The sequence below is a fragment of the Doryrhamphus excisus genome, linkage group LG11 (assembly GCF_037039965.1).
Source record: "Doryrhamphus excisus strain RoL-2023G ecotype Guam linkage group LG11, RoL_Dexc_Guam_v1.1, whole genome shotgun sequence".
NCBI classification, from domain to species: Eukaryota; Metazoa; Chordata; class Actinopteri; order Syngnathiformes; family Syngnathidae; genus Doryrhamphus; species Doryrhamphus excisus.
Genome location: NC_136367.1, coordinates 3,543,412 through 3,571,184, shown reverse-complemented (window position 1 = coordinate 3,571,184; position 27,773 = coordinate 3,543,412). Strand labels below are relative to the sequence as shown.

The window sequence follows — 27,773 nt, the reverse complement described above, 5'->3', positions numbered from 1 at the left end:
GGGTACTCCGGTTTCCTCCCACATTCCAAAAACATGCTAGGTTAATTAGCGACTCCAAATTGTCCATAGGTATGAATGTGAGTGTGAATGGTTGTTTGTCTATATGTGCCCTGTGATTGGCTGACTGGCGACCAGTCCAGGGTGTACCCTGCCTCTCGCCCGAAGACAGCTGGGATAGGCTCCAGCACCCCCGTGAGGATAAGCGGTAGAAAATGAATGAATGAATGGTGACCTTGAGTGTCCTGAAAGGCGCCTATAAATAAAATGTATTATTATTATTATTATTAAAAAAAAGACCATCACCCAAATCAAATGATTTCTAAGATCGCCAGATATGTAAAATTTGTATGAACAATGGATAATCATAGACAGGTTAATGCAGAGACAACACTGCTGCTGTAATTACCTGGCTGCGGTCTTTATCCACCTTCTTGAAGCACTTGTTTAGCGACAGATTGTGGCGCACCGAGTTCTTCCATCCCGTGGGGGCGCTTGCAAAGTAGGGAAAATGCTCCAGGATCCATCCGTAGATGTCTTTTACCGGCAGCCGCTTGTTTGGCGCATCCTCAATCGCCATAAAGATCAAACAGCTGAAAGAATACGGCGGTTTCCTGTTGGCCCCTGCCGCCAAGTCATACGCCGAGTGTGCATCGCCCAATAAGGGGTCGTCCGGGCATGGCGACGAGGAAGAAGGCGAACGGGGGTGCTGTCCGTCGGGGTCCAGCAAGGGGGAAACGCTACGTAACCCGGAGTGGCTGAAGCTGTTGAGGAGGTCGGTGCTCTCGTGGAGCCAGGAAAGACTTGTGAGTTCCTCGTCTTCGGCTTTGGAGAAGGAAGCTGATAAAGACAAGGAGAGGTCGGCCGCTTCGGCTTCTGATGCCGCGGTTGCAGCGTCGCCTTGTCGGTACGGCGGACTCATGCCTTGCGAGGCGCTGGCTCCACTACTGGGGCTCTGAGCCTTCTTACTGGGGGGCATGGTGGGTCCCATCCAGCCCGGGGCTCACACCTGTACAACGAGAAAACAGAAATGAGTTAGAGAGGATTTGTTTGGATTTTTAAAAGAGGAGGCAAAGAAGACAAGGACAAATGAAGGAGAAAAAAAAAACAAAAAAACAAGGTCAGCTTGTGTTATTTATTCATTTGTCTTACTCGTTTTTCTTGAAGGCCAAAAGGGTAGAAGCAAACAACGCTCTTTTAACCACGTTTCCAATTAGGCTAGGCTGAGATGTGAGGAAAAACAGCGTTCATCATCATTTTTTTTCTCAGAGGCTTTTTATCCATTTCTCACTGGGATGGCAAATTTAGTGCTTCACTGGTGGAAGAAAGCTGCCCTGTAACGGCGAGCAGCCAATTACGGCCATACCACCGAGGTATTGACATTACATGAGGGTGCAGTCACAATATAAGTATTCTGTTAAAAGCCTAATAGTTGCTGGATTATATTCTCTCAACAGTATAGCGTGATGTCGCTTTATCCGGGTCAGCTTTTCAAAGTAGAACCACATTCCTTATGACTGAGTGGTATTTGCATATGAGTCATCACTGAAACTGTTTATAGTAGTACAGTAAACCTCGGATATATCGGATTCAATTGTTCCCACTGGTTTTGTCCGATATAAGCGAAATCCGTAATATGCGTGTACACGAAAATGTCACTTTTACGCATACAGTAAAGTCTCGTTATATCGATATTGTCAGGAGTCGGAAAAAATATCGATATAACCGGACTGTCGATATATCCGATCCTGCGCCGAACTGCATTAAAAGTGGGCAATAATGCACTCAACATTGTTCTATAGTATAGAACAGAGGTAGGGAACCTATGGCTCGGGAGCCAGGTAGGGCTCTTTTGATGACTGTATCTGGCTCTCAAGCATTTCTTACCACAATAAAAATCCATTTTTGCTAACATTTTAAAGTAAACCATCACAGAAATGACTGTTAAAAATAATATTTAAAATCAACAACTTTCTCATGCATTTTAATTCGTCCATCTATATTTTGCTGCAATATGGCCAACCATATCTATCTTTCCTGATGATATTTTCCAGGTCAAACACCAAAACTTGATTATTACAAAAAAACATGTAAATGTAAACTTTCCTCCTTTAGTCAAATAGCTAAAGCTGCAGAACCAAGCCTTCTGACGAAGATGGCCAAAAGAATGAAATACGTCTACGGAGTACGGTGCAAAACTATGCAGCAGCAGAAGTTGTATTAATGGCAACAAGTATTTGATTTATTATTAGACACTGCGCTGCTCACGAAAGTGTGCTGGCCACACCCCATTGGCGTGGGGTAGTGTGCCTGGTCTACGTAATTAGAGCCCATTATCTAAAACTGTTGGTCTTACATAAAAATGCACACATTTTATTGCATTCAATGTTTAAAAAAATGTATATGGCTCTCACAGATACACATTTTAAAATATCTGGCCTTCATGGCTCTCTTCGCCAAAAAGGTTCCCGACCCCTGGTATAGAACAATGTCGAGCAGAAACAGAAGAACCAACGAACGCCAGCATGTACATATGAAAAACAGTGATTATTGCAAGCGATAAAAAGATATCTGAATACAACACAATTAAATACATGTATTTGTACGCTTGTGTCTTCGTTGGAATAGGTGTGTATGCTATGTCAGTCGGTTCTTCTGTTGCAGGCATGTGTTTGGCCAACTATGTAGGGGCGGGTTGAGCATGACCTGTGAACCAGGAAGTGCGGGAATCGGTGTGTGTGCTGCGCTCTGGTGGTGGAAGTGTGAAAAATAAAGTTGACTGGAAGCAGCCGTTCGCCGTGTTCTTTTTTGGTATTGAAATCCTTAAGCAAAGATTGATTTAAGCTGCTTTTGTATCGATATAAGCAGACCAAATTGGCTGGCGGGAGATGAAAAGGGCATCGTAGTAACCGGATTATCATAATAGCCGGGTATCGTACTAACGGGACTAATTATATCATAAAAGACTAGAAATTTGCCGGGAAATGAAAATAGTATCGTAATAAGCAGTAATTCGTTATAACCGATATCGACATAACGAGACTTTACTGTATATCGGATTTATATCCGGTGTATGCGTAAATCGGATTTTATCCATTATAAAAAGGCACTTCCTTGACTATGTTTCCAATGTACCTGGACTGGGCAATGAAAAGAGACGTAAGGTAATGAGAATTTAACTTTATTGGACTCTGAGCATAACAAATTGTTAATTAAGCTAGGCCCTGTTACGCCCGTCAGGCCTACGTTATTTCCAATAGTGAGGTTAAGATCTCATTCACTGCTGTGCTAGTATTATTGACGTCACTCACTTTTATATTTGTCCTAAATCTGAATAATAAACGTGAATATAAATCGTGCAGGCAACGCTGCAAATGACGTCGTATAGCGGCCTGTCACGATTCGGCGAATCGGAGCGCCACGATGCGGCCATCCGATATATGCGAGGGAAATTTAATGGAAATGCATTTGAACGGGACTGGAGATTTTGTCCGAAATAAGCGAAATCCATTATAAAAAATCCGATATATGCAATAAATTTTTATTAGAAATGCATTACAGAAAAATCGGTTCTTTTTTTATCTGTCCGTTGTGAGCGAATTTCCGATATATCCGAGGTTTACTGTATAGTATTGTTCTCGTAGATATCTGTTTCATAAATTTCATAAATGCTGGTCATAAATGGTGTCACTCTATATATGTATGCGTTACATTAACGCTCAGTTTGGACTCTTTGGAAAAAACAATCAGACTGCACTTCCGGAATAACAAACAAAAAACAGACTGTGTACATATCTTTATACTGTATTCTGTATATTTTTGTATTTTCATTTTTTAATAAATGTGTCTGCAACTACTTCACCAAAACAAATTTCCTAGTATGTTTTTGATCATACCTGGCGATAAAACCATTTCTGATTCTGATTCTGATTCATGAGTGAACAATGGCAATTGCAGAGGGAATGGGAGTGTTCCGAATAGTGGCCTTTATTGCAAATGTTGATCTGAAATCAGAGAAAAATGTCAATATGAAGATTTGGATGGGTGAAACGAGCCGAAAAGAGACATTTCGCCCTTCGCTAGTCGGGTTGGAACGTTAAAAACTCCTGTAAAAAAAAAAAAATGGGATCTACTACACACACACAACTGTGAGCACAATATAAATTTGCATATTTACACACATATTTTGGCAAATACACAACATAGCACAACTCATGAAACCAGCAGGGGACCAAGCGTTGTTGCACTGCTACACACATCAGAGAGCAGGGATTAAGTCCAGATATGTTCTGGCTGGCCCCTGCGTGGTGCGATCGCTCTCTAATCCAAGGTGATCATCTGCCGATCTGTCCCCTCACTCTGCGTGATTGACGGACAGCTGTCACCCGTGGCAACCGACTGTGCCGTGACAACTGTCAAGCTCGCTGCAAGCTTCAGACTACCGCGTCACCATGGCAACAAAGAGAAACAACACGGTCTATCGAGGCTCGTCTTTCGCTTTCAATTTCCTAAAACCGTGCTGATAGTTCTTCTTAACGCCGTTGATGATGGGATGTAGCGGAAGGAACGACGAGGCTAAATATAGAATTGTCACGTATCGCCGCTTCCCCGCGTATATCGGCGTGGAGCCTATAGTCGCTCCAGCTGGCTCTCCCGCTCGGCGAAGGGAAACGCCAGCGAGCCGGATGGCTTTGATCATCCCTTTGCTCCATCTTCTCACACTTTCCGACAGCAACACGCTCATTCAACAAGCTGTACCTGTCTGAGTGGGTGCGTTGTTGCGCCAATATTGACGCTGAGTGTAATGAATTCAAATTGCCACAGTGACTACGAACGTGAACGCTGGGAACGCCGGAAAAGAGGAAAAAAAATGAAAAAATGAAAAAGAGAAAGAACAAGGATAAAAAGAAAAAAAAGAAAAAGAAGAAAAAAGAAAGAAAAAAAAGAAAAGAAAAAAATGAAAGAGAGAAAAAACAAGGATAAAAAGAAAAAAAGAAGAAAAAAAGAAAGGAAAAAAGAACAAAGGAAAAAAGAAACAAAAACAGAAAAAAAATGAAAAAGAGAAAGAACAAGGATTAAAAGAAAAAAAGAAAAAGAAAAAAAGAAAGAAAAAAGAAGAAAAGAAAAAAAAGAGGAACAAAAAAAAGGAAACCCCGGAAACGACGGACACTGACTTTTTAAGTGTGTGCTCAAAAAGAAAAAAAAGAGAAAAAAAATGAAAAAAAGAAAGAACAAGGATAAAAAGAAGAAAAAAAGGAGAAAAAAATGAAAAAAGAGAAAAAAATGAAAAAGAGAAAGAACAAGGATAAAAAGAAAAAGAAGAAAAAAAGAAGTGTGTGCTCAAAAAGAAAAAAAAGAGAAAAAAAATGAAAAAAAGAAAGAACAAGGATAAAAAGAAAAAAGAAAAAAAGAAAAAAAAGAAAAAAAAGAGAGAAAAAAAGGAAACAACGGAAACAATGGACACTGACTTTTTAAGTGTGTGTGCTCAAACAGAAAAGGAAGAAAAAAGAAGAAAATTAAAAAAAGAAAAAAAAGAGAGGAAAAAAAGGAAACAACGGACACTGACTTTAAGTGTGTGTGCTCAAACAGAAAAAAAGAGAAAAAAATGAAAAAAAGAAAGAACAAGGATAAAAAAGAAAAAAAGGAAAAAAGAAGAAAAGAAAAAAAATAAAAAAGAGAAAAAAATGAAAAAGAGAAAGAACAAGGATAAAAAGAAAATAAAGAAAAAAGAAAGAAAAAAAGAAAAAAAAATGAAAAAAAGAGAAAAAAATGAAAAAGAGAAAGAACAAGGATAAAAAGAAAAAAGAAAAAGAAGAAAAAAAGAAAGAAAAAAGAAGAAAAGAAAAAAAAAAGAAAAAAAGAGAGAGAAAAAAAAAAGGAAACACCGGAAACGACGGACACGGACTTTTTAAGTGTGTGTACTCGACACCGTGTCTTTCTTTCTTAGTGCATTTTTACATCTGACATGCCCGTCATCGGTGTGTCCGTGCAAGGGCATCTCGGCGACATTGATCCCGGGAAGCAGTCCGTCGGAATGCAGAGACAGATCTCATGCTCCGGTTTTCTCCATCTCCATCTTTTTTTTTTTTTTCCCCCTCCTCCTTGTTATGTTGCCATAGCGGCAAGGGGGCCATGAAACATTACGGCTGACAGTAAAGTCATCTCATTTTACTGTTGCTATGACAACAAACTCCTCACTGTTGGTTGGGGCCAGCGCGAGCTGCCGCCCGAGCCACGTGCCTGAGCGAGCGAGCGAGCGAGCGAGCATGTGTGTGTGTGTGTGTGTGTGTGTGTGTGTGTGCCATCATGTCTCCCGTGGGTTCTCATAAAGCTTAACACACTTGCTCAGCTCTAAACAAACTTTCATGCAACTCCAACAGCAGCCCCCTCAAGACCAACTGCTAAAGGACAAAGGCAGATATCGCTCAAGTTCAGACTAAATGATGCCTGCGCAATGTGTGTGTATGTGTGTTTATGTGTGTGTGTGTGTGTGTGTAATCATCCTCACATTTGTTTGACAGATGGGACTGTGCCATTCTCTCTGTTTTCTTCATTCTCTAGATCTCTTTTGTGTTTGCATGCCTTGTTTTGATTTGTGTTCATCTCTGTTTGGCATGTCCGCATTTTGGCTTAGTATGTGTGTGTGTTTTTTGTGTGTGTGTGTGTGTGTGTGTACGCACAGGACACAAGTACACTCGCTGATTATCTCGCTAAGTATTGCACGGCGGTAAATCCTGTGCATACCAATGCGGTATATAGAAAGGTCTAATCTGCGAGGTCCGTGAGCCTGGCGCTACCTTAACTCTGTTTGCACTTTCTAACCTGATAACACACACACACACACACACACACACACACACACCTCGAAAGAGACTATTCAATTAGAATAAATGACTTTTTTTTTTTTTTTTTTTTTTTTTTTTGAGACTACATTGTGGAGCAGTTGGTGGCTGAGATTATTCCAACACTGCCATGAATACAGATTCCAAAAGACTGGTAAGAGACACCAGTGACGAATTTAGAAAAGGGCCTCGCTTGAGTGGAACACAAATACTGGTTTTCATGTCCTGTTTGAATGTCAATTTGCTGCAAAGGATCATATTTTCACATTAATAACAATATGTTGGATTATACTGAAGATCATTGCCTCTGTCTCAGGGGGACATTGTGTAAAATCCATTCATTTTCTATGCTGTTTATCCTTACTAGGGCCATAAGGGTATGCTGGAGCCAAATGTGGCCCGCAGGACACTAGTTTGAGGCCCCCGCCTTGATATGAAAGTTTAATGTCAGTGCGGCCCGCGCAAGTTTGATATGGATGCTGTATGGTATCATGTACCCAGAAAAAATTATTACGATTGATTAATGTTCATGTTAAAGGTTAAATAACTGTTAATAGTTATCCTCCCTATCCGTGTGGAAGTGGTAAGTTTTTGGTTATTTAAGTTTATAGGAAATAACTTGAAGGCTACCGTTTAGGTCGCTAGCTCTCTAGTTTGCGAGTTAGCATGTGTCTCAAGACCCTGCAGTTGCGCAATATGTTGTAAATAAAAAGAGTATAAATGTGACTATAGTCGTGTTTTGTCATGTCTACAGGGCTCTAATAATGATTTGTTAATTTTAATCAGAAAAAAAATAATTTGTCTACCCACCAACTATATGTGGTTTCTTAAGTTTTTATTATTTGCCGTTTTATTATTATAATTATTATTATATTTATTAATTACTGATTGATTGGTTTTCTTTATTCTTGATTTGTTTATTTATTTTTCATCTTATTTTGTGTAGAAAAATAAAAAGTAAGATATTTGAGAAGCAAAGTTTTTAAAAATTTTTTGTTTTTAAAAAAATAAATAAATTTGTTTTTAATAAATGCGTTTTTTTTTTTTTGGAAAAACGGCCCAGGCCTATCAAGACAGGGGCCTCAAACTCGTGTCCTGCGGGCCACATTTGGCCCGCAGGCCGCGTGTTTGAGACCCCTGCTCTAATCGATACAAGCAGTCCATTCCAGTCCTCAGATAGAGTCCACTGAGCAGCAGCAACACTGCAAAGTCCAAAACCCAGCCTTGGACTAGTCCGCTAGCGCTTTCTAATATGACACAAAAAAATGGTTTAGGTCAAAAATAAAACTGCGGTTCACGTCGGTATTTGTTGTCATAGGACCAAAAGCTGTGCAATAAAGGGGTTAAATACAGTGGTTGTTTTTATATTTTGCAATATTAACCAACTTAAATTCTTACAAAAAGCTTCTCAAATATAATAAAAATGTCCTTTTTTTTTCAATATTTGTCATTTCTTCATGCTGGTTCGACTAAGATCCATCACTAAGTCGGTCTCTTCCTGCTTATTTGGTGCACACCAGGATTCGGATGACCGTGCTCATTCTTGACTGAATGAGTTTGCACACTGACTCAATAACAAACTCTAAATTTGCTTAGTTGAACTCATACGGGAAAAAAGCCTAAAATAGATTTTTTTTTTTTTTTTCCAAATAGCTAACTGGAACAAATTGCAATTACTCAAGTACAGATTTTTTTTTTTTAATCAACATTCTTTTCAACCATTAAATCTTAATGATATGAGGCCTAGCTTTTGGATATGACTGAGTAAGTAAACAGAAAATGTGTTTTCTGCAGCCTTTGTGACCGTCAGAGTGTACACAAAAAAAAGTGGGGGGGGGGTGTTGGGGGGTTAACAAACTCCTCTGAGGTTCGAGATGATGTTGACTAATTCCCCTTCTCTAATTGACGGTGTAATCATCTTACAATGTGTTGCTGTTTCTCGCCAATACTAGACTAAATCGCATGTTACATTTTTACGTAATCCTCGGAAAGATCTTTCATTCCCTGTCGGCTTGTTGGGAATGTTTTGCACGCCGACGCCAGTAAAAAAAAAAAAAACGTTTCTGTAATGTACAGTAAACGTTGGATACTATATCGGATTCAATTGTTCCTACTGGTTTTGTCCGATATAAGCGAAATCCGTTATATGTGTATACCGGAAAATGTCAGTTTTACGCATATATCGGATTTATATCCGGTATATGCGTAAATCGGATTTTATCCGTTCTAAAAAGGCACTTACTTGACTATGTTTCCAATGTACCTGGACCCGGCCTTTCACGTTTCGGCGAATCGGAGCGCCACGATGCGGCCATCTGATATATGCGATGGAAATTTAATGGAAATGCATTGAAACGGGACTGGAGATTTTGTCCGAAATAGGCGAAATCCGTTATAAAAAATCCGATATATGCAATGAATTTTTATTGGAAATGCATTACGGAAAAATCGTTTTTTTTTTTTTATCTGTCCGTTGTGAGCAAATTTCCGATATATATCCGAGTCCGATATATCCGAGGTTTACTGTACTTCATATCGTGGATACGGATACCGTGTCTGCTCCCTGTCTGCTGTTATATTCACAGAACTTCCTGACAAATCCCCCGGTTATCAAGTTACAGACCCCCCCCTGAACATACCCGCCAATATCACATCAGTGAAGGAATATTAAAATAAAACCAATATAGGCTTATGACATGCTGTCAGCGCTGCGTTTATGCTTGATTCCGGGGGGCGGGGGGCCCTCAGCGGACTGAAACAACTATTACAACTTTGTCAGTTTGATCCCCGGCTCATGACATATGTTGCATGTCACATCCGCCCCGCTTCTCACTTTTACTGTCAGCCTTTTCACGACACAGCCAAATAAAGCCGGCTGCTAAAATAAAATAACCCTCCCCGCCGTACAATGATGTCGTAACGCTAACATTGTAGGAGATAGTAGAAAAAAAAATGGTATTCCTTTGCAAAAAAAAAAAAAAAAAGGGGTTAGCTGAACCTTGCAGGCTCACTCTGGCCGCAGTGATAAAGCGGCGTCAGATGCACCGAGGCAAAACTAATCTGGACTTTTTGATGACAAAAGACGACCTTTATCACTCCTGCACATAGTCAGGATGGATGGAATGTGGGGGTGGGGGGGTCGGGGGGGCAAAGCGATCAGAAGGAGAAAATTGAAAAATTTCGAAGTCTGAAATATAATAACTTCTGCTACATATGTCAACAAGGAAAAGAAACCTTGTTATGGTGTCCATTTTCATCCCTTGGACTGTCAACCCCCCCCCTCCCCAACATCGCATTTCCTGTTTCCACTGGGCTTTATAGCAAGACCAATCTCATCCTGGAAAGTCTGTTTGTGTCTTCCTTCATGTCATGCACGGTAGCAAAGAGTTATGGAATAGAGGTCAGGTGGTCATGGTGTCCCCCCCCTGGGGGACTGCTGCTAACCCCCCCGCCCCCCATCCTCCATCTCGATCCGGGGTTGCTGCTGCTCTTTGCTGCCTGGCAACCAACCACCGTCCCAAATGTACACAAAAAGAGACACAAAAATGCAGACATGCATTCTGAGGTTTGTCTTTTTTTTTTTTAACTGCTGGTTTAGTCTGAGCAAAGGACAGAAATACACTAGAGAGCAAATGCACCGGTCTTAACAGAGAGAGTGCAAGAATATCTTCACTACCGTAATCAAACAGGCAACAGTGCTGGAAGACAGTCTAATGTGATGTTGTAGTGACCAGACGGGAAATCGATTTCACAGCACTTTTACTGATTTTATACACAAACGAAGAAGACTTGATCCTTGAAACAGTTATGGCGAATACTGTTCAGCAAAGGTTTTAGAAAACATTTCTGCTGGGGTTTTTTTATGTACATTTTAAAAGGCCGTATTTTTTATTTTTAATTTATTTTGGTTTTATTTCATTTGAACACGCATCAGATTACAATTGAACGCATCACATAATCAGTTCACAGTTCCACATGTCCAAAAAGGAGCTTATTAAATCCTACCCCTCCATCTGGTACTTTTACAATCAGTGACTGTTACATTTGTTCACTTCCTGCTTTCCTAATATAGTTAAATTTTTTAATTTTTTTTCAGTAAAAAATATATTATTCATATTATATTTTATTTATATTTATATTATTTAATATATTATTTTAGTATTTTAATTAATTTATTTTTATTTAAAAAATAAAAAAATATTTAATTTATTTTTTTGGCACCTACCAAAGTACGAGGTGATATGACCATACAATGCCATAATGGGTATAATGGGACATAATGGGTTTCATTGAGTTGTGGTGCAAAACGACAGTCATTACCATTCTATGGAGTGGTATCGAACTCTGCCAGCCAATGACAGTCAAAGTGGAATCACCCATGTTGGCATTCTTTGCGGTCCCAATAAAGTTGATACACACCATATCCAAGAGTTTTTGAGCATAAAGATTGATAACCTCTGATCGATTCATGATTTTGTAATACCATTTTTAAGAGGAAACAAGTCGTTTCTCCAATGCCGGTATTATACTGCCAAAGTGGAGGTCTGCATAGATTCCCATTGGTGACGTCATGTTCTTCTTTTGCTGATCGCAGCCAAGTAGCAGACTCCATTTTTGCCTCAGTTGCATCGTGACGTAATTAAACCGCAATCAATTTCACACATTCAACATTATTCCTTAACAATCAATTAATCAATGATTATGTCCCATTCTCAACAAATGACTGAGTCCGTCTATCTGTACGGTGATTAATCCTGTTCATTAAAAGTTGAACATTTAGCAGCTTTTCGCTTTTCAGATTGGGATGATGACAAATGAGACGATAACAGCATTTGTTATAATTTTTTTTTGGACATTTGGAAATCCAGCGTGAACTATTTTTTGAAAAAATGTGTTATGTACAGATGTTTAGTATTTAATTGTTAAAAGATTAGTTGGAATTAGTTCAGACGTAATTAAGACATTAAAAAGATGATGAAACTAATTATGCACAAACTGCAGTCTCATGGGAAAAGAAATTCTGCAGCAAACGACCTTATAGCCTCTACAGAAATGTGCACAAATAGGTGACTAAGGACGGAAAATACACTATATCAAGATTTTTCAAAACAATTTTTCACAGGATGGTCGAAAACCCAAAAAAGTAGAGTTTCATTGAGTCGTGGTGCAAAACGACAGTCATTACCATTCTATGGAGTGGTATCGAACTCTGCCAACCAATTAAAAAGATGATGAAACTAATTATGCACAAACTGCAGTCTCATGGGAAAAGAAATTCTGCAGCAAACGACCTTATACCCTCTACAGTATGGTGCACAAATAGGTGACTAAGGACGAAAAATATACTATATCAAGATTTTTCAAAACGATTTTTCATAGGATGGTCGAAAACCCAAAAAAGTAGAGTTTCATTGAGTCGTGGTGCAAAACGACAGTCATTACCATTCACACACGATAAATATCGTGTATTTTCCGTCCTTATTTCCAAATGTCCAAAATTGACTGTCATTGGCTGGCAGAGTTCGATACCACTCCATAGAATGGTAATGACTGTCGTTTTGCACCACGACTCAATGAAACTCTACTTTTTTGGGTTTTCGACCATCCTATAAAAAATCGTTTTGAAAAATCTCGATATAGTGTATTTTCCGTCCTTAGTCACCTATTTGTGCACAGTTCTGTAGAGGCTATAAGGTCGTTTGCTGCAGAATTTCTGTTCCCATGAGACTGCAGTTTGTGCATAATTAGTTTCATCATCTTTTTTTTATGTCTTAATTACGTCTGAACTAATTCCAACTAATCTTTAACGGAAAATACACGATATTTATCGTGTATTTTCCGTCCTTAGTCACCTATTTGGGATGATGACAAATGAGACAATAACAGCATTCGTTATAATTTTGGACATTTGGAAATCCGGAGTTAACTATTTTTGAAAAAATGTGTTATGTACAGATCTTTAGTATTTAATTGTTATATTAAATACACAATATTTATCGTGTATTTTCCGTCCTTAGTCACCTATTTGTGCACAGTTCTGTAGCGGGTATAAGGTTGTTTGCTGCAGAAATTCTTTTCCCATGAGACTGCAGTTTGTGCATAATTTCATCATCTTTTTAATGTCTTAATTACGTCTGAACTATTTCCAAATGTCCAAAATTATAACGAATGCTGTTATCGTCTCATCAATACACAATAAATATTGTGTATTTTCCATCCTTAGTCACCTATTTGTGCACATTTCTGTTTCCATAGAATGGTAATGACTGTCGTTTTGCACCACGACTCAATGAAACTCTACTTTTTTGGGTTTTCGATCATCCGATGAAAAATCGTTTTGAAAAATCTTGATATAGTGTATTTTCCCGTCCTTAGTCACCTATTTGTGCACAGTTCTGTAGAGGCTATAAGGTCGTTTTGCTGCAGAATTTCTTTTCCCATGAGACTGCAGTTTGTGCATAATTAGTTTCATCATCTTTTTTTTATGTCTTAATTACTAATTCCAACTAATCTTTAACAATTAAATACTAAACATCTGTACATAACACATTTTTTCAAAAAATAGTTAACGCCGGATTTCCAAATGGAACACAGGAATTTAGCTGAAAACTGACCACTGCTGCAAGAACACTTAATTCAAGTACCTCGGATGGAACGTGTACAATGGAACAAAAAAATCAAATACTTGCCAGTGAATAATTCAAGACGACACAAGCAGACACAGACAGTCTCTGTGTTCCAAAGTAGGCTAACCAACAAAGCAAACAGACATTTTGCGTCAGGCAAACACAGAATAAGCTCGGTTGTGATTCATCGGCATTCGGCAGCCGTCAAGTTACGGCTCAAACCCCCGGCTCGTTTGAGGATGAAGACCGAGCAGAACGTGGACACTTGAAGGTGACTGGTGTGACGGTGCAGTGTTTGTTGTTTTTTTTTTTTTTTACTGTGGCAAGGACACAGGCGAGTCCAGTGGCAATTACACAGCACGTCGCTGTTCCAAACACTCACTCAGCCACTCACGTCCTTCCTCAATCACTAAACTAAGGTATTATTAGCGAATGTAGTATAATAACACCATTGGTGTCATATTTTGATTATATCAAATGTTTTTTTTTTAAATGATTTAGCAAAGAGTAATAAAAAAAACTAATTTAAATGACAAATTCTGTTTATTTTAGCAAATTAACCTCAATGTTGGAAGCTAAATTATACACTCGGCTTGGCGGTGCGGTGGTTAATGGGCTGTCAAGTAGACAGCAACCTCTTTTAAAACAGCTTTACCGCTTTGTTTATTAACGCTGAACTTATTAATGGCGGTAAAATGACACCATACACGCGTGAAAACGTGTGCCCGGTGGCATCTATCTTTTGATCGACCCGCTTCCAAGGCAGGCATGTTTCACAGACGACGATACGCCGCTGTGAAAAAGAGGAAATGCGCTTACTTGGGAATTTTGCCCATAATTCACAATCCTTATATGAAACATGAACTCATATTTATTTCCCTTTTCTGTGCATTATAACACAAAAAAAACGAGTTAATATCAGCTAGCTTACAATGCTGTCATTGGGATAAACTTTTTTCAACTATGAAAACAACAAAATTAGTGATGCATCGCTTTGGTATGCACGCTATACAATATCATGGCTGCACGGCGGTCGAGTGGTTAACGCGTAGACCTCACAGCTAAGAGACATGGGTTCAATTCCACACTCTGTGTGGAGTTTGCATGTTCTCGCCGGGTTTTCTCCGGGTACTCCGGTTTCCTCCCACATTCCAAAAACATGCTAGGTTAATTAGCGACTCCAAATTGTCCATAGGTATGAATGTGAGTGTGAATGGTTGTTTGTCTATATGTGCCCTGTGATTGGCTGGCCACCAGTCCAGGGTGTACCCCGCCTCTCGCCCGAAGACAGCTGGGATAGGCTCCAGCACCCCCTGTGACCCTCGTGAGGAGAAAGCGGTAGAAAATGAATGAATGAATGAGTGGTTAGCACGCAAGCCTCACAGCTAAGACACCCGAGTTCGATTCCACTCTCAGCCATCTCTGTGTGGAGTTTGCATGGTCTCACAGTGCTTGCGTGGGTTTCTTCCCACATTCCAAAAACATGCTAGGTTAATTAGCGACTCTAAATTGTCCATAGGTATGAATGTGAGTGTGAATGGTTGTTTGTCTATATGTGCCCTGTGATTGGCTGGCCACCAGTCCAGGGTGTACCCCGCCTCTCGTCTGAAGACGGCTGGGATAGGCTCCAGCACCCCCCACAACCCTCGTGAGGAAAAACGGTAGAAAATGAATGAATGAATGAACTATTTACAATTTTCATATTTCACTGATAATGTTTTTTAATTTTGCACGTTGTTAGGCAGTCCTTGAACACACCATAGTTTAGTATGCTGAGAAGCAAAAGTCTTGTTTGGCAATGAATGCACTAGCTTGGGCATCCATTGACCATCATTAATGGTCTACTATATGTGCCCTGTGATTGGCTGGCCACCAGTCCAGGGTGCACCCCGCCTCTCGCCTGAAGACACCTGGGATAGGCTCCAGCACCCCCCCCCCGACCCTTGTGAGGATAAGTGGTAGAAATTGAATGAATGAAAAATGAAAAAAAATAATTATCCCGACAGATAATTACGCTAGCTCTGTCGACAACATTTACGATCGCCGCTCTTCTTGGGATGGCTGTATCTTCCAGCACAAGACGTGTGCTCTTAAAAAAAAAATGCTGATCTCAACAAAGCAAAATCGAGAGCTAGGTATCCACTCCTCCGTCTTGTAAATGACACGGACACTAGCGATTAGCGACTGATCGTGTCAGTTAGTTCGTTAAAACCATGTAAATCTTCCACTGCGCATGCACAGTACATACTACTATGGAGTAACCATATTATGATTACTGAAAACCAGTACAACAATGATATACCCAAATGATACTCGAAAAAACTTACTGAAAAATGTCTTAAATTCCAATTAGGGATTTTTCTTAGTTGATTAAACTGAAGCTTGCTTCAATTAATTGAGTAATCGTTTAGCCCAAATCAATCAGACAAACACAGTTTGGTTGGCAACATATCAGAAAATATGTTTAAAAATATCAATTTCTGTTCACTGATTTAAGATAATGCATCGTATTTTGTCTAGAAATAATTTTGTCCCGGGGAATTGCATGAGCATTCATTACATGCATGGTTGCCAGGCAACCAGCCAAGGAACTGGGCGGACAGATAAGCTGCTTGTTTGTCAAGGAATACTTACATCATGTAACCTCCCCTTAAACTTCAGATTACCATGTTTAAAATTAATTTCAGGGTATTGGAATATGCAAGTAAGAAAAGTTCACCGATTTGGAAGCTTACGCCTTGGGAAAACTTTTTTTCATTTTTATGAGAAATTTTATGCTAAGCAAGGTTGATGGATTGCTGCAGACCTGGGAGTGGTACTGTATCAATATGCTTATTAACCAACTAGTAGAAGCAGGTACCTCGTAAAAAAAAAAAAAAAATGAGGTGTGCAAAGGAAAAGCAAGTCAGGACTTTACTCAACCTGGCGTGCCAGATGTTTCGTTTCATAAGAGATGGTTTCACCAAATAACCTGGGAAAGTGGTCTTGCAAAACCAATACAGTTCATCTCCTAACAGGACCACCAGCGAATGGGGAGAAGAAAAAAAAACTGCTGCCATTTGATACGCCCATAAAAATGTCTATTTTTGACACATGGCTCAACCCCCAACTCTGCTAGCTTGGCGTTGATAATCAAATATTTCCAATAAAACTGACTGCAGTATTTATTATCTGCACGTATACGTTGATCTTGCTCGTTTTTGTTCTTCGTTCTTCTCCGCTCAGATTGCTTGAGTCCGTTTTAAACCGTCCGCAAGCTTGAAAAGATGGATTTTCCGGATTATATATATTTTTTTCTGTTTTCATGAATACTGCTGCATAATACTTCGGGTTTTCAACAATGAAAACACACACGTGTTATCATGGACACCGTATTCAAACCCCTCCCTTATATGTGTTCAGTCCTTCCCTCTTTCCTCTCAAGGGTTTTTTCTCCCCCCGACAGTGAGCCGGTTCCCTGTTGGCAGTCTATGCTCTTTTACGGAGTGAGACTGAATGAGAGACTAAGAAAGACCGCTAGAAACACTATAACATATCAAAGCACACAGTGCACAGCCAAGAGAGCTTTTGATAGCAGCAACGGAAGGGGTGCAGGTCAGTAAAAAAAAAAAAAAAAAACGCCTGGAGAAAGGCATGGTGAACTTGTATGAAGAAGTGACCATGATCAGGACCCCCCCCCCACACACACTGAGGGTTGAGAGTGTTTTTCAACTGGAAGTCCTGCAGCTGCTCCAAAAATGTTATTTTTCAAATAAATAAGCAGGACTGTGTGTGTGTGTCCCCGTGTCCCTCTTTTCTTTTTTTCCCCTCTGGCTTCTTGACTTATCTTGAACAAACAGCAGCACAGGCTCTCAGCCACTGGCCGACAGTTTGTCACACACTAAAAAAAAACAAACAAACAAAAAAATAACCACATGCCAACAGCAACTAGATGAGCTTCCCTACTAAAATAACTAAAATATGAGACATTACTAGTAAATTCATTAACTCGCAAAACCAGGTAGACAAGGGACACTTTGTCTCGGTTATTATCCGAAAAGTTATTAAAATTAATGACAGCTCGTCACAGTCTAAGCGTGTGTGATTCAATCACATTCCATTGTTTTTGTTTACACATTTTACTTAGCTCCACTGCGTCACATATCACCACCCTTCCCATCTAAAAGACATTCATACGTTTCATAAGTTAGTTAAAATGAAAGTAATAAATAGCTAAAAGTTCTAATAAATATTGTTAAAAAGGTTAAAAAGCTTACAGAGTATTGTTTCGGGCCACTATAGAGTGAGTGTTCTCGCATATATAGACAAGCTTTGTCGTTTTCTCTCACTGAAAAGCAGGCTAGCCTCACGGCAGAAATAAAATGGGAAAACCGCATAAACACGCTAAAAGTTGCTGTAAACGCTTGTTTCTTAGGAAATTATTGTCTTTGTAACTATATTGATGTATAAAGCACTTACATAGATGCATTTTCTATTTCAAAAGTTGTACTTGTTTTGTCAGGTTCGCTAACTTTGCAGTTGGTGTACGTGTGTCAGCTAACTGTTAGCTGATGTGTGTTTAGCCTGCAACATGAGCAGTATTGGAATGGTAATATATTTTTTCTGTATGTTTCAGTCATAAGTTAGTTAAAATGAAAGTAATAAATAGCTAAAAGTTCGAATAAATATTGTTAAAAAGGTTAAAAAGTTTACAGAGTGAAAATCTTCTCTAGAAAGTATCGTTTTGGGCCACTAGAGAGTGAGTACTCTTACATATAGACAAGCTTTGCCGTTTTCGCTCGGTGAAAAACAGGCTAGCCTCACGGTAGAAACAAAACAAAAAACACCTCATAAACACGCTGAAAGTTGCTCTAAAAGCTCGTTTCTTAGGAAATTATCGTCTTTGTAAGTATATTGATGTATAAAGCACTTACATAGATGCATTTTCTATTTCAAAAGTTGTACTTGTTTTGTCAAGTTCGCTAACTTTGCAGTTGGTGTATGTGTGTTAGCTAACTGTTAGCTGATGTGTGTTTAGCCTGCAACATGAGCAGTATTGGAATGGTAATATATTTTTTCTGTATGTTTCAGTCATAAGTTAGTTAAAATGAAAGTAATAAATAGCTAAAAGTTCGAATAAATATTGTTAAAAAGGTTAAAAAGTTTACAGAGTGAAAATCTTCTCTAGAAAGTATAGTTTTGGGCCACTAGAGAGTGAGTACTCTCACATATAGACAAGCTTTGTCGTTTTCGCTCGGTGAAAAACAGGCTAGCCTCACAGTAGAAACAAAACAAAAAAACCTCATAAACACGCTGAAAGTTGCTCTAAAAGCTCGTTTCTTAGGAAATTATCGTCTTTGTAAGTATATTGATGTATAAAGCACTTAAATAGATGCATTTTCTATTTCAAAAGTTGTACTTGTTTTGTCAGGTTCGCTAACTTTGCAGTTGGTGTACGTGTGTTAGCTAACTGTTAGCTGATGTGTGTTTAGCCTGCAACATGAGCAGTATTGGAATGGTAATATATTTTTTCTGTATGTTTCAGTCATAAGTTAGTTAAAATGAAAGTAATAAATAGCTAAAAGTTCGAATAAATATTGTTAAAAAGGTTAAAAAGTTTACAGAGTGAAAATCTTCTCTAGAAAGTATCGTTTTGGGCCACTAGAGAGTGAGTACTCTTACATATAGACAAGCTTTGTCGTTTTCGCTCGGTGAAAAGCATGCTAGCCTCACGGCAGAAACGAAACGAAAAAACCTCATAAACACTCTGAAAGTTGCTCTAAAAGCTCGTTTCTTGGGAAATTATCATCTTTTAAGTATACTTGATGTATAAAGCACTAGTTCGCTAACTTCATGCTACTGCTAGTTTGCATTTGGAGTTGGTGTACGTGTGTTTGCTAGCTGTTAGCTGATGTGTGTTTAGCCTGCAACATGAGCAGTATTTGAATTTTATTTTATTTTTTCTGTATGTTCACTTATTTTTATAAGTTTTTACAAAAAAAAACAGCAAAAGGAAGTCACACGCACAGATGAAATGGTCTTCCTATAAAGTTTAAAGCATTTCCAAGCACGGTTGATGTTTTCCTTTAGGTAAGATAAAATGGCTGCCCGTTGAAACGCTTGTACTTTATTAAGTTAATGTTTATTATTCCCACGGCCCCGCTCTTTTTGTCCAAGCCACCACATCACTGAGATGCATTACTGTCTAGAAGTACGTCTCTCATCACTGCCACCATATTTGTGTCCGGCGTTAGCGCACACTATTTTCTTCCAACTGTTCAACAAAAAATGGAGTAGATGGTAAATTACTGTTTACAGTCTGAGAATGTGTTTTTTTTTATTATCTACCCCTGAGATCAGTGCTGAATTAGGTAAAAGTGCCTTTATGTGCCCTCCTCCCTCTTCATGGAGCCAGCTGTAAAATTATTTAAAGCTGAAAGCTCTCACGGTGAGTTTACACGGTTAATGAAGGGGCTTGTGGCAGACTCAATAAGGAGCTGTCTTTCTTTTGTTTAGTCACGATTTAAATAGGTTTGGCAATGAGCCTGCTTTTTTTGAAATTTAAGTATTGCTTATTGGGAGCGCATAATAAGCGCTTTCTTGGCTATAAGACATCCGTAGGGTTTTGACATTGGCTGTGTTCGAAATCGCGTACTTACTACTACATACTATCCACACTCGATAGTGCATAACCAATCCATCAGACAGTATACAAAGCGTTTACACTACAGCGTACAACATGATAACCCACAATGCATTGCACTCCGACCCGAAATCGACAGGCTGATGCTGATTTCACTTTAGCTCTAAACCAGGGGTCTCAAACTCAATTTACCTGGGGGCCACCACCAATAAACTTTGCTTTGGTTCCGATTTTCTACAATAAAAGCTTTGATACAACATTCCACTGTTCTCAAATATCTTAATTTTTATTTTTCTACACAAAATAAGATGAAAAATAAATAAACAAATCAAGAATAAAGAAAATCAATCAGTAATAAATTAATAAATATAATAATAATAATAAAACGGCAAATAATAAAAACTTAAGAAACCACATATAGTTGGTGGGTAGATTAAAATGAACAAAGCATTATTAGAGCCCTGTAGACATGACAAAACACGACTATAGTCACATTTATACTTTTTTTTATTTACAACATATTGCGCAACTGCAGGGTCTTGAGACACATGCTAACTCGCAAACTAGAGAGCTAGCGACCTAAACGGTAGCCTTCAAGTTATTTCCTTTCAACTTAAATAGCCAAAAACTTACCACTTCCACACGGATAGGGAGGATAACTATTAACAGTTATTTAACCTTTAACATGAACATTAATCAAACGTAATAATTTTTTCTGGGTACATGATACCATACAGCATCCATATCAAACTTGCGCGGGCCGCACTGACATTAAACTTTCATATCAAGGCGGGGGGCCTCAAACTAGTGTCCTGGGGGCCGCATGTTTGAGACCCCTGCTCTAAACTCTTTAACTATATCACTTTATTTAATTTTTTTTTTAATCAGGCAAGAAAGTGGCAGTTTTGATCCCGATTGTGCCATTTATTTGTCCAAATACCGACCGTTTACAATTTTGTTTGGACGAATTCAGCAAAATTTAAGCTAGCCAGAAGTGACCAACGCACAAAATAAAACACTCCCTTACTTTTCTCATACAAATAAAAAAAAAACATAGTGATAAATCACTGCTTTTACTTTGAAAACAAGAAGCAAAACAACTCGCAATATATCCTGCTTGACATATCCGCCGTTTGGTCCATCCTGCTGCTCAATTTTTTTTTTCCGCATTTCATCCTGGGTAATTTGAGTCTGAGTAGTAAGCTCATGATAAATACTCAACATTTCTGCCGAATGCAGTATACATCCGGGAACTTCTCATACTCAAAAATCGCCTACTGCCAGTGTAGACACACCGCATACTTAAAGAGTTAGTATAAGTAGTAGCTAAGCATGCGGTTGTGTTTTGTGTTAAACACATCCATGTTTGTCAATGTTAGCAAACATTAACTTGAGTCCACGGAATCACGGATCCACAAATCCACGGATATGCGGTTAAATAAGTTTCATCTCATGGCAAAAAATAACGTACAAGTTTGTAACGCACAATAACCGAGACAGTGTTGTACGATAAATGGAAGTTCACTTGCGTACTCTTTAATAGCGCGTCACGGTACGAAAGTTTACTTCAAAATGGTCGTTGGAGGATTGAACCAGTAACATTCCGACTGAGAGACGACCATCCGAGCCACGATGTTGGACAACTCTTTTGGCAAAAACGGAATTCAACACTGGACATTTGAATCTTAAATCCCACCCTCGGACTCTGATCTTCTAATCCCAAAAAGCAAAGCGCGGGAATGACGAAGAACGAACATGATTGCGAGCGCAAATGACACAGGAAGACAAGAAAGAGGAAAAATAGTGAGTGGGCGTAAAAAAAAAAAAAGAGAGCGGACTTATATCCTAGGGTCATTAGCAACATTTCAAAGTCACCCCGTCTTTTAGCGTATGCTAGCTGACAGGCCCTGCCAACAGGATTAGAGACGAGGGTTGATGGTGCCGTGATTAGACGTGTAACTCAAGGCTAAAGACATGGCCTGGCCATGGCTACGCTTCTTACACTTCCATGGACGCTGTAGTTAAGGAATGAATCAGGATGAAGGGAACGTTTCTAAGATGCGATAACCCCCAGCCTATGAGGTCAGCCATTTGGTTAGATGGCTCCTGAACCCCCCCTTTTAGTTGCCGCTTAGGTTGATAAATACCACAAGCTCCCCTGGCTCGCCCCTATGAGTGAATTGAATTCCCAAATTACCTGGCTTTAGATAACATACCTGGATAAATTGGCACTCCGCAATCTCTTTGTAGATATTCATCAAAGCCTGTTCACTCCTGATGCGGAGAACACAGGAGATGGGATACAGGTGAACAACACACAATGTGGTTCATATTAGAGCCTCTGATCTTCTATCTGGAGCCGATTTTTCTGCTACATTCCTTTAGCCAGGGGTGATGTGTTAAAAGAGGGGGGCTGGCATCCTTCCTGCCTCTGTACAGTGATTTTTTTTTAAATAGAGCACATGCTTTAGCTTGATAGTACGGTGAAATATGATAAAAAAAAAATTATTTGAGCTATAAGAAACAATTACGCATGACCTCAAGAAGTAGCGTTATGGCTCCATTTCAACATTTTCGCTTCCCCCTTTTTGCAGCCTTATCTCATGTTCTTGCCCGACATGCCAGCACTCGGGAAGCAAAGTCTGACGTATCCATCTGCCCGGTGCCAAGTGCACGGCAGCGACAGTAGTGTTTGTTGGATAAACTGAAAAAAAGGTCCATCTGTTGGCACACACACTCCCACTCGAATGTTTACCCTAAATACAGACACTGTGGTACAGTGTTGAGATTCTTGTGGGTGCATCGGCTTGTTCCCGATGACCAAAAAAAAACACACAAGTTGGCTTAATTGGCTTTTGTAATATTAACCCATGACTGACTAGTGTCATGTGTGGGTGTAGTATGGAATCAATATCCATTTGCATATTCATTCATTCATTTTCTACCACTTATCCTCACAAGGGTCACGGGGGTGCTGGAGCTTATCCTAGCTGTCTTCAGGCGAGACGCTGGGTTCACCCTGGACTGGTGGCCAGCCAATCACAGGGCACATATAGTCAAACAACCATTCACACTCACAATCATACCTATGGACAATTTGGAGTCGCTAATTAACCTAGCATGTTTTTGGAATGTGGGAGGAAACCGGACTACTCGGAGAAAACCCACGCATGCACGGGGAGAGCACGCAGACTCCACACAGAGATGGCCGAGGGTGGGATTGAACTCCTAGCTGTGATGTTTTTGGAATGTGGGAGGAAACTGGAGTCCCCGAAGAGAACATGCAAACTCCACTACTTCGGAGACGGCCGAGGGTGGGATTGAACTCGGGTCTCCAAACTGTGAGATCTGCGCGCTAAACCGCTCGACCGCCCGATTTGCATACTATGACAAACAAATTCAATTTGAGTTGTGTTCGTTCGTCATTTGTGTCTACAGCTTTTAGTAACCATTCATCCAACTTTCCGTGCCTTTTCGATACCACTCATCCTGTTCAGGGTCACAGATTGGGAATGGACCATTGAGTGGGAATCAATCCAACACCAGCTGCATAAAAATCAGTTAAGTGACCCAGTCACTTAACTGATACACTAAATGGAAACAGAATGTTTGCAAGAATAGGCAGCCTATGTAACACACTTTCTCTCAGGCAATAATGTGAACATCACCTTACTTACTCTGTACGGTCAAGAAATGAGGTCAATATTTACATAATGTACCTCAATACGGATGACTTGCTGACAACATTTTGAATGGGAAATTGGACATAAAAGTTTAGTGTTAGTGCGACCCGTGCCAATCTTTTAATTTCTGTATAAACAACTTAGGTTGCATAAAGTATGAGTCTCTTTAATTAGGTAAACAATGGCAAGCACTGAACTCAATGAACTAACTACAATAGCCACGTATACATGGAACCAAATATTCCAATTGTATTCGGTTTATTTGCTCAAACAGAAAGAATGTAACCTTTGTGTACACCTCATTCCGAAAAAAAAGTGCCAATCCGAATGAAATTATAATCGGATTCCCAGGGGTGGAATATTCCTTTCCCCAATCCGATTGAGTTATCTTGTACCCGCTCAAACGGAAAGTTGTCAGACTGCGTTCTTCTTTGTGGTGTTTTTCTTCTTCTGTTGTTTATTGGCGGTTGGCAAGCAGCTTTCGTGTGCATTAGCACCACCTGTGGAACAGAATATAAATCCTTCTATACGCCATTCATAAGTCCAGAAAATATATATCTATATAAAACAGTTTAATTATAAAATATTAGCAAGATTGAATTGTTCCTGTTTAAATTTGCTTTCTTTCAGCGAATGCTCAGATATGACGTAACACGCAGATCCAGACGTTCTTCAGTTTTAAAAATGGAGGCGAGCAATCGGCACTGGACTGCTGCGGAAAGTTTGTTTTTAATCCAAACTAAATTTCAAGACTGAACGAACCAAAAACTGGCAATACGGAGTTATTCCGACAAGTGAAAGAAAAACTCGGGGAAGTCGGTATCACGTGATGTTGATGTTTACGTTTTACTGTGCATGCCCCATTGACTATTCTGGTTGATTATCGCGGCGAATGTAGACAAGAGATTGGACTATTCCTTTCCATGTATACCGAAAAGTTATTTGGAAAGATTTCATTCGGAAAGAAGAAAAACTCCTCAAGTAAACATGGCTACTGAGTGACCATCACAGTCTTGCAAAGCATTCTATGCTAGCTTAAATACGATATATATCTGTAAGTTTAATTATAAAATATTAGCTCGATTGAATTTGATCTTTTCCCGTTTCATTTTATCCCGGGTGCGTTCTATCAGCGTATGCGCAGCTCCAGACATTCTTCGGTTTTAAAAATGGAGGCAAGCAATCGGCACTGGAAAGTTTGGTTTTGAGCCAAATGAAATTTTAAGACTGGACGAACCAAAAACTGGCAATACAGAGTTATTCCGACAAGTGAAATAAAAACTCGGGGAAGTCGGTATCACGTGATGTTGATGTTTACGTTTTACTGTGCATGCCCCATTGACTATTCTGGTTGATTCTAGCGGCGCATGTCGACAAGAGATTGGAATATTCCTTTCCATGTATACCAAGTTTTCGGAAAGATGAAAAACTCCTCATGTAAACGTGTCTATTGACGGTACAAGCACAACATGTACTATCAGTAAGAGAAGCATATGTTCCGAAGAACCGTTCATGCTCTTATTAATTATCATTGAGAAGATCAGTTGTACTTGTTTTGGAATTCATCAAGAGACCCCCAGGTGAGTTGAGTTTGAGACCCTGGTAATGGATCCAGTAACAAAACCATGGCAACACGTCACCAACAACAAAAAAAAGGTAGGCGCTGAGGAGAGACTCTTTCTCGGAGGCAAGGGCGTTCCACGTGTTTGTGAGACGACGAGGGGGAAACTCCAGCGTTCACAGTCACTGCATTGCATTCTTGCATGAAAACGCATTAAGGTCAACTGAATCCTGCGTATTTGTTTTTGCGTTCGCAGACACATGCTCCCCTTTCTCCTTTGCTCTTTTACACTGATTTCCTCCGCTCACCGCCTGCCTCATGCTACATTCAGAACATGAACAGTCAGAGTCAGCAAGTCTGGACAAAGCTGCTGAATATTCACCTTGTCCTCTCTCTCTCTCTCGTTTCATCCTCTCACCCGCTTTGTCTCGCACCTTAAACTCTTCTCACTTCCCCTCCTGCTCCACTTTTTGCTCTCCTTCTGTCCCTTCTCTGTAGCTCTCCAACAGCTCCGCCACTGCCTGTGCTCTCTGAGCTCCACTTTCATTAAGGGGCTCTCCTCTGATAGCCCTTCATATACCACTTAATCATCATAACAGCGAGAGCACTCTTTCTGCGACGAATCACCTCGAGGGGCCGGTCCTAAAGACTCTACACTAACTGATGTCATTATCTGTCTGTTTCCTCATTGGCCCCAACGCCGTGTAAGAACCCGCCCCGGGTGTTTGATGGAGGGCTCAGTGGGAGCGTGCAGGTCGGGCAGACGAAGGACATTCCTCATGTGGAAACCAATGGTGGTGGGTACGCACAAAAGGAGCAGGCAAGCCGTGTTTGGTCTGCAGTCAAGAGAGACATGAATAGGACTACTGAACAAAGCCGAGGGGAGGTTTGAATATTTTTCATGAATGGATCTTGAGGGAAAAGACCGCTCACTGTTATTTTACAGTATATGTGTAAAGGGTGCTGATTCTGTGCTTCCATTATGTGTGGGTTTACACATACATGAAGCGTTCACACACACGGACACACGCAAACGCACACTGAACCACCATGAAATCACAGCTGTTCTCCGTTGCTATGCGGCAGTCTCATCATCACCTCAGAAACACACGTATATAAAAACGTGACACGGGGACGGCAGACTCGGCAAGGGTCAAAAGGTCACACGGGTATTGTGACAGGGTTGCTTGGCCACAGACACAGTAGACACACAATGTCAACCGCACTCAACCTGCCCGACCGACCCTGACCAAATCGAAATCTAACAATGATGAATATGTTGATAGCCGACATCTGGTTTGCAGCTGCTCTCAAAGTTATGCAGATATGCCTCGAATGCATCTCAGACCACCATACACACTATACCATTGCTAGGAAGTTAGCAACTGGTGAACAGAGAACATACAGAGAACATATTAACTCCTTATTTCTAAAATACAAATACAGCTAAAATAATGCATAAGGCTAAAAATAACCAATTACCTAAAAAATACAAATATACAACATAAGGTGACCAGAAATATTTCAATATTCAACAAAGCAAAATTTGTTCTCAATCAGAAATCACTCCACACTCTTTATTGCTCTCTGGTTCTACCATATCTTACTTATTGTGTGGAAATATGGGCTAATAACTATAAAAGCAATCTTCAACCGCTAAATGTACTGCAAAAAACGGCCAGTAAGGATAATTCATAATGCCACCTACAGAGAACATATTAACTCCTTATTTCTAAAATCACAAATACTTCAACTTGCTGATATAGTTCATCTTCAAACAGCTAAAATAATGCATAAGGCTAAAAATAACCAATTAGCTAAAAATGTCATCCAATACTTCTCTACAAGAGAGGAGAAATATGATCTCAGGGAAGAAGTACATTTGAAACACTTCTATGCTAGGACTACGTTATGCTAGCCATAGCATTTCAGTATGTGGAATCAAACTATGGAATGGATTGAGTAAGGAAATCAAACAATGCACAACGATGAGCCAATTCAAGAAACAATACAAGCAGTTGATGTTTGCTAAATACAAGGATGAAGAGTCTTGAACCAGTCATGATGTGCTATATATATCACTATATTGACACTTACTATGGTACCCATTATGTCATTGGATGCTCATATCACCTTGTACTTCGGTACGAGGTACATTATTTAAAAAAAAAAACCTTAAACTGTATTATGGAAAGCAGGAAGTGAACAAATGTAACAGTTACTGATTGTAAAAGTACCAGATGGAGGGGTAGGATTTAATAAGCTTTGCTTCTTCCTACTCCTTTTGGACATGTGGAACTGTGAACTGATTATGTGATGCATTCAATTGTAATCTGATGCATGTTCAAATGAAATAAAACCGTTTTTGCAAGGTTATATGTTCCATATGACGGTCTAATATTGTTTCCAGATCATACACATGTTCCCCACCAGACTATGCAT

The 27,773-nt window shown here is 39.6% G+C and overlaps 1 protein-coding gene across 3 annotated transcripts in view; it reads right to left on the bottom strand.

Moving 5' to 3' along the window:
* LOC131136925 (forkhead box protein N3-like) overlaps positions 1-27,773 on the bottom strand; it is a 90,106-nt gene that overhangs the window by 49,715 nt on the left and 12,618 nt on the right. For all 3 annotated transcript variants that reach the window (XM_078794520.1, XM_058085546.2, XM_058084695.2), the window contains one exon: positions 407-1,006. In XM_078794520.1, coding sequence (XP_078650646.1) covers positions 407-988 — 582 coding nt within the window. In that variant the 5' untranslated portion in view covers positions 989-1,006. The remainder of the gene's footprint in view (positions 1-406; positions 1,007-27,773) is intronic.